The sequence below is a fragment of the Cyprinodon tularosa genome, unplaced genomic scaffold (assembly GCF_016077235.1).
Source record: "Cyprinodon tularosa strain WSP-4 unplaced genomic scaffold, ASM1607723v1 ctg551, whole genome shotgun sequence".
NCBI classification, from domain to species: domain Eukaryota; kingdom Metazoa; phylum Chordata; class Actinopteri; order Cyprinodontiformes; family Cyprinodontidae; genus Cyprinodon; species Cyprinodon tularosa.
This window is the reverse complement of record NW_024039287.1, coordinates 919788-927631: the sequence shown is the minus strand read 5'-3', so window position 1 is coordinate 927631 and position 7844 is coordinate 919788. Positions and strand designations below refer to the sequence as shown.

The 7844-nt window shown below is 36.8% G+C and overlaps 1 protein-coding gene and 1 long non-coding RNA gene across 2 annotated transcripts; both read left to right on the top strand.

Annotated features, from left to right (window-relative positions):
- Positions 1-2078: 2078 nt before the first annotated feature.
- On the top strand, positions 2079-2581 carry LOC119796518. Its single transcript, XR_005282484.1, has 3 exons — positions 2079-2203; positions 2443-2469; positions 2548-2581. It is a non-coding gene; the product is annotated as an uncharacterized LOC119796518 (long non-coding RNA).
- A 430-nt stretch (positions 2582-3011) lies between these two features.
- Positions 3012-7844, top strand: LOC119796534 (interferon-induced protein 44-like). Its single transcript, XM_038305132.1, has 6 exons — positions 3012-3049; positions 3601-3802; positions 4182-4340; positions 6177-6345; positions 6544-6644; positions 6724-7844. The coding sequence occupies exons 1-6, from the start codon at positions 3012-3014 to the stop codon at positions 6883-6885; spliced, it is 831 nt and encodes a 276-aa protein (XP_038161060.1). The 3' UTR covers positions 6886-7844.

Here is a 7844-nt window from a genome sequence, read left to right as displayed (position 1 = left end):
TGGTAATTTCATCAACCAGGACGGTGATGAAAATATTGTTAACGCCCCTTTTTCCCCTGACGATGATGAGACGATGAAGCTCAAAAATTGTTTGCAGAAAATAAATGACGAGAATAAAAATTTAATGAGACTAAGACCGGACGAAACTTACAAGCAAATGGACAAATGGACATTACAAACTGTAATGGTTTATAATTAATTTGTAATTGTTAATATTAGTGTTTCTTGAGCTCCATAGAGGTACAGCGTTTTTGCCCTGTTTGTCCAGCTGACACTGTGGCCAGTCCCACAGTGTCTCTCGCGCCGGTCAGTCAATAGTAGCACAGGGCTTATACTGGTCACTGGTAGTAGTTAACCGTGGCTAGCTCAACTTCGCAGTCATAGCGTTGGGCTGCAATACCGATGTACGGTTTTTTGGAGGAGTTGGGCGAAAAAACAGCGCCTGGATGTATGGAGCCATTTCATTTACAACACGAAGGACAACAAAACAACCTAAATGATAATGACTGACACCACAGCCCAATCAGACGTTGGGGAAGGAAGGGAAGTCTGTTGACTAAGACTAAAATTGATTTTCCTCATTTAGACTGAGACTAAGACTAAATTGGGAAGGCAATGACTAAATATGACTAAGGCTAAAATTTATTTTGGTCATTGTGACTAAGGCTAAGACTAAATTAAGGAAAGCTGATGAAATTAGCACTGGTCGAATACAAAGGTGAATCCAGCTGTTCTGCAGCAGTTAGATTTGCACAGCTCCCCTGAGAGTTTGTAGAGTAAAATTTAAGTCTTAAGCTGTATTCACACTGAACATGTTTTGGGGTTCAAAGCTTCTGATTTACATGCAAAGTCTAAGGGAACTAAGTTCAGAAAATGTAACTTTTGCCTCAGCAGCTTCAACCAATCAGACACACTGATCCACGAGTATCTTTTGGGACATAGAAACTACATGCAAGCTGTTATCGCTTCTGCACAGCTATCTGCATTTGAACAATAAATATCCAGGGGACAAAGTCTTTGCTGCACTTTGCTTGCATTTTGCTGCACTAAAACATTTTATTATTAACTATGACAAAACACAATGTCGTCATGTTGTCCCGTTGGCCTCATCAACCAGGACCTTCAGTGTGCACTGGGGTGGTTTGCAGCCGAGTGTGAAGTGGCCGGGATGAGGATCAGCACCCCCAAATCCTAGGCCATGGTTCTCCACTGGAGAAAGGTGGACTCCCCTCTTCAGGTGACTGGAGAGTTCTTATCTCAAGTGGAGGAGTTCAAGTATCTCCAAGACTTGTTCACGAGTGAGGGGTGGATGGAGGGTGAAATCGAAAGAGAGATCGGTGCACATCGGCAGTGATGTGGTCACTGTATCGGACTGTCATGGTGAAGAGGGAGCTGAGTAACAGCAGACAGCCGGGCAGCAGCAGACAGTAGGGATTCTCAGCAGGTTATGCTGGAGGTCTGGCGCTTGGAACAACAACTCAAGTAGGATCATAATCCTGATGAACTGACTGCACAGATGATGTTTGGAGCTGGAGCTTAAAAATGTGACAAAACTATTTTTTCCAACTCATCAAAGGACATAAAGCCAAGCTGCTCTCTAGCCTTTAGCTACAGAACAGTGCAGATAAGCAACCAGAGCATCGAGCATCCAGAGCGTCAAAGCAACTTGACTAGCGTTTGACCCTGTATCTAAATTTCAGCGTTTAAGTGTTTTTGACGCCCAAAACACGCTCGGTGTGAATGCAGCTTTTGTTTGTCATTCATTCAAAGTGTTGCGTATGATATACCAAAGGACTAATTCGGCATTTTAGAAATTATATTAAGTATGCTTTACTAATAGGCATTACATTTACACATGGAATTTCTAATTAATTAGAAATTAACTATTTCTAATAAACCTTTGCTCTCTTTGAACTACTTTGTTGCCCGAAAAAACAATATGAATGAGAATGGGGAAAGAAATGAAGGAAGAAAGAAAACAAAAGTACAGCTGATTTATAAAAAGACGTGTGATTAAAGCTTATGGAGGCTATATAAGCAGAGGGAAGGATGCTTTTGGTTTCATTTTGCAGCACAGATATAAGCAGTAGAAGGTTTTAAGAAACCACAGGCAGCTTAGTTGATCATAGTTCAACATCAATATCTTCTTTTCTGTTCTGCTGAGTAAAACATTTTGTAGAGCTGCACTGCCCCGATCATCTTGGTAAGTACAGACTCAAATCTCTGATATTAATTCAGCACCTGCTAAAATTGCATGTCTCTGCCCTAAAAACAGCAAACTGGCTATTTTGAATATTTATTTTCCTGTTATGAATGTGTTAAAATACAAAACGTTTGTTTTGACAATTAGCCTTCCAGCAGTTTGTTAAAGCTATGTTTGAAGAAAATGTTTGATAATTATTTTAATTAAACCCTGAACATATTTCATCTCTATCTTTTTAGATAAGTGAATAATGTCAGCCTCTACACGTAAGTTATTACCTTTTATTTCTAGTTGTCCTTCAGGTTTTCTTTTTTTTTAAATTAAATTTATATGTTTCCATGTAGTTCTGGATAAACCATGGAGGGAGCTACGCTGGGAGTAAGTCTACTTTAAAACATTTATATTTGCTCATTAAGCAGTCTGTTTACACCTGCTGGTTCTTACTCTGCTCCAGTAACTGATGAATTCCTGCACACATACACACACACACACACACACACACACACACACACACACACACACACACACACACACACACATATATATATATATATATATATATATATATATATATATATAGACCATTTACTTGAAAAAGCAGATTTTCCTAACTGCACAAACCTGAATTATAGGTTGATTCACTCCTTTGCACTGCAGCAACACCCATAGCTTCTCAGGTGTTGTGGTTGGTTGTGTCATTACTATAAATTAGAAAGGAAGCTCTTCAATCAACAATCACACTTCAATCAACAAGAAACAGACAGATTTGGAGAAGAGCATAAAACGGCTCAGAAAAAAAAAAAGCATAATGATATGCTCTCAAAATGAAACAGAAAGTAGCACAATGTATGATAAAATCAGCAATCTGATCCAGCTCTAAACGAGAGTCTGCAGTTATACTCATATGAAGAAGAAGTCTGCATTTTGATATGGATTCACCATTAGATAACAATGAAAAGAATAGAATAGAATAGAATAATGCATTTGGCTCACCCATCTGCTCGTTGGGTTAGATAGGAAATTCTCAGGTTAACCCATACACTGCTTATGTGGTGCAGAGTTTTAAAATAAGAATTTCCAAGCCAACCAGTGTCTGGACTCATCCTTGTAGAACGGGCGAGAAGCTCCATTATATAATATTACGGATGAATGGATGAATATAATTCTAAGATAATTTTAGTCTCTTTCACAGCTTAGTTAAGCCTCTCCTCAGTTTCTAAACAATTGGCGGTTTTAAGTTTAAAAAAACATTTAACACATTTTTATTTTGCCTGAGTTTCGCAGAAGCTTTGTTATGGTGGGTTTAGATCTTGTTAGACTTTAGTTTTTGTTATGTTTATTTTACAACAAAGGAGGAGTAACAAACTTCATGATTTACTTTCTATTTCTGTTCTCAGACAGAGACAGAAGGACCTTGTTTATGTGCAGGAGTACCAACCTCTAAAAGAAGACATCAAGTATCTGCGTGTCCTTTTGTATGGTCATGTTGGAGCCGGAAAATCCAGTTTCATTAACTCTGTCAGTAACGTTCTTCGAGGCCGAATGACAATTCCTGCTTTAACCAGTGCGATGACCTCCGACAGAAGCTTCACCATAAAAGTAAAAAAAATATATAAAGATTTTTTTCATCTCACAGTCACTCTCATTGTCAGTATTTTAATTTGAGAATGAACCTCACATATTCATGACACAAAGCTAGATATTAGAGCATTTTCCAAGTAATTCTGATTTTTCAAAGCTTAAAGCTTAAAACTGAGAAAAAAATAATAATAAAATGGTTCAGCTACTATTGCACTTGACAATATTGGCCTACTGGCTTATGATCTAAACTGATGTAAAAGTGCATGCACAGGTGTATAATGCAATCACTGCAGGGCAAACTGAATCCCTGACTTTAACCTACTGATCAGAAACATGGCTTCAATGTGAATTAACTATGCTCTCTGGAATAACATGTTTTTTTTTCTTTGCGTTTCAGTATGCAACTCATAAATTCAGTAAAGGACGGGGAAGTTCAAATAAATTTTACCCTGTGGTTTTCAACGACATCATGGGTCTAGAAGATGGGAACAACAGTGGGATTCATCCTGACGACATCAAGCTGGCTTTAAAAGGACATGTGAGGGAGGGTCACAAGGTAAAATTAGGACCAACTACCAGGACTAGTTAGGATAGTGTATAAGACATTTTGAGCTACAGTTGTTAAAGCTGAAAGAAAATTTAAATTGCCAGGTGGATTACTAAAAGGTTTTACAGGATTAAAGATATGATGTTGGTTCAAAAATGTAGAATTTAGTTCATGGTAACTGATTCTTGAAAGACATTAGCCGTTGTAGAAAAAAGGAACTCAATGAGAGGAAGCTTGGTGTTCAATAAAGTCCTTACACTTACAGGTAATAAAAATTGCACCCATCAACTTATCACTTTAAATCTAATGTGACTATGAATGGATGGTGTTGCTCCTATACGACAGTTATACAATTTAAACACGTATCAAATATATCCTGCCATACCCTACAGCCGTCTAACAAGAAGCAGACTGGAAAAGTCAAACTGAGAATTGGAAGAGGACCTCCTTTAATTCCCAAAGCACTGAAATCTGTGAGGACAAAAACAGTAAATCCTGGTTAGATATACATTTTAAAAGAAAGGTTTTTCCATTTGGCCTCTATGTACTACCTACATTTTTTAAAATTTTGATGGAGGTATGGACTGCTTACTCACACTGTTTGGAAGATAATAGGTGGTTTCTTTAGAAGGAAAGAGTTGCATTACCAACAAGTTCAAAGTTCTGATGGATCTTCAGACGAGAAGGAACACTGCACCATTGTCCTGTGAAATCCTTTACTTTAATGGCTTGAGCCAGGGCAGTTAATTGCTGCATCGACACACCCTGGTCAAAGTTTTTTCTTTATCAGTGATGATTACACACATGGCCATTTGAGCATCAAATGGTAAGACCAGGAAGCAAAATTGCAAAAAGCTAATCTTGTGTGTCTTCATTTCCAAAACTATACAACAGCAGTTTATGGACAGTGAGCCTTTTCAAAAGGTGGAAGTGGCTTTCCTCAATAATTAATGCACACACAGCCTTCTCTTCCTTGCTCCTCTTTTTCCTCTAACTAGCTGGGCTAATGACCAATCCAGTTTATGCAGCACTGACCAGCTTAACCCAGGAGCAAATAAGGGCCATAAGACTGACAAGTTGTTTTAGCTGACCCTGATCCTTTTGAATAATAAATCAGTAGGTCTCAGTAGGTTTACAAATATCCTGGCCTAATTAAACTTAGACTTGGTTTTACAAAAGCAGTAACTCATGAGTCACCATGGTGATTTATTCTTTGCAGCTAGCCTGTTCCAGACCAGGCTAACAGCCTGGCTTTGTTAATCCTGCTCTCTTATTTGCCCAATCAGTGGTAAGAAAAATCAGAAAAACATTAATTTTGTTGCTGATTCTGTTTCATTCTTTGTGCAGTTTCATATCTTTTTTGCAGACCACATAAAAATGCACCAATAAATATTTTTTCTATATAGACAAGCACTGTAATAATAACAGCATCATGGTAGGCTATTATTGACTCAGCAAAGTTAACATGGGTGATTGCCTGGGGACTGGGTTAAGAGACATTGAAGAAAAGGGAACTCTGTTGATTTTAGCTTGTTCATCTGCTGCTTTCTCATTAAGAGATAAAAGAAAAGCTCCCGTTGTCTTTTACTGGTCTTGATTTTCTTATTGCCTTGAAATTGTTAGATGTCTTATATCTCAATATCTGAGATGTTGCTTTATCCATAAACACTGAACAAGAGAAGCACTATTTTTGTTTTATTGTATCTTTGTCGCATGTACAAAAACAACAAATAATTTGTTAGTTATATGTTTAATAAACTGTTGGGGAAAATGTTTTGGATCTAGTGTAAAATGTGTGTAATTAAGTTAGAATTCAATGCTTCATCTTAATGGTTTTTTTTATAGTTCAACCCAGCAGGCAAACTGGAACGTGATGATTTTGGTTACAACCCCTCGCCCTCTACTGATGACAAAGTGCACGTTCTGGCCTGTGTTTTGTCAGCCAACACTCCACAAATTAATGCTTCAGTTCTGCAGAAGATGAAGAATGTCAGAGAAACAGCCAGTGAGCTGGGTAAGTTTAGACCACTGAAGAAAAACAAATCATAAAGAAGTCTGATCAGACTTAATCGAAATCTTTTCATAACTTTCCACCACTGATATCTGCTGGAATGTCCTTCTTTATTATTTTCTGTTTACCCCAAATCAGAAAGACAGTGTACACGTCCCAGTAGGGAATATTTCCCACCTCTAACACTGTGCCTATCCACAGGAATTCCCCAAATCGGCCTGATGACCCACATTGATTCTGCCTGTGGTGAAATTGAAAAAGACCTGAAGAATGTGTACAGGAGCAAACACCTGCAAAAAAAAGTGAGCTTTTTAAAAATCCTTTTCAGTTCTGAGATTTAACACATTTTCAAGTCTAATTGTTAATTGCTTTTACATTCAGATCAAAGACTTCAGTTCAGCAGTGGGACTTCCTCTGAACTGCATCTTTCCTATAAAGAACTACAGCGATGAAATTGACATGAAAGATGACGTTGATACTCTGATCCTGAGTGCCCTGACGAAAATTATTGACTTTGGAGATGACTTCATTGAGAAATGTTAAACTGAACCTGACAGGAAAAACAATGGTTTCTGTAATTTTTTTTGAAGCATGTATTTTAAAAAAAACTATATAATGAGGGATAGAGTTATTATAATATAATCATGGCGAAAACATATATGAAAATATTAAGAGGCAACTGCCAGCTACCTACAGTGGAGTATAAGGGCCATTATAGTGAGAGAAAATGTTAAAGAGTAATTTCACACATAAAGGAAAACATATTTTTTTTCCAAGAATAAAGATATACATTTTTAGTATATAATCATAAAACTCGGAATTTAATCATTGATAATTATGGTCTTCTTTATAGAATTTAAAACTAATAATTTATCAATTCCCTGATATTTTGGCATAAATGTACAGCTTGTTGACCATATGATTTTTTTTCTTGATCTATAGTAGACTTAATGCTCCACTGAGGTAACTCATTGTATAGGGGCTAAAAAGGACAATGTTAAATAAAAAAAAATGAAATAAAAGTGCAATGAAATTAATAAACAAACAATTTTAACGGAATACACAATTTATCTAATGGTTAATCAGATAATTGCCAAAATATGCCATAATATTTAAATGCATGTCATGAAAAAAAATTGTATTTATATATTTTAAGACGTTGGGTTTATCTGGTAATGTATTATTTTAGTGCTGATTTCATCAAAGGAAAGATTTTCTTAATTATTTATTTTTAGCGGCAGTTGTTAATTCCAAAGATATTTGTTGTACATTCTCTAGGTGTTCGGACATTTTCCTTTTGATTACTGTTCATAGGGATATGATCTGATCTGATCTTGGGCACTGAGCTATTCTGTTGGAATCTTACGTGCTGTATCTGTTTTTGATTGATAAATCTATTGTTGACGTGTGTGTTGGGGGGTGGGGGATGACAAATAACTTTCCTTGCTGGTTTAATATGGTATGCAATGCTTAACTGACAAATAAAGGACAATTTTACTTGA

Coding starts and splice junctions, on each gene's coding strand:
- LOC119796534 (XM_038305132.1), top strand. CDS start 3,012: ATGATATGCTCTCAAAATGAAACAGAAAGTAGCACAAT. Junction 6,346..6,543: donor AGAAACAGCCAGTGAGCTGG/GTAAGTTTAGAC, acceptor GCCTATCCACAG/GAATTCCCCAAATCGGCCTG. Junction 6,645..6,723: donor GCAAACACCTGCAAAAAAAA/GTGAGCTTTTTA, acceptor TTTTACATTCAG/ATCAAAGACTTCAGTTCAGC.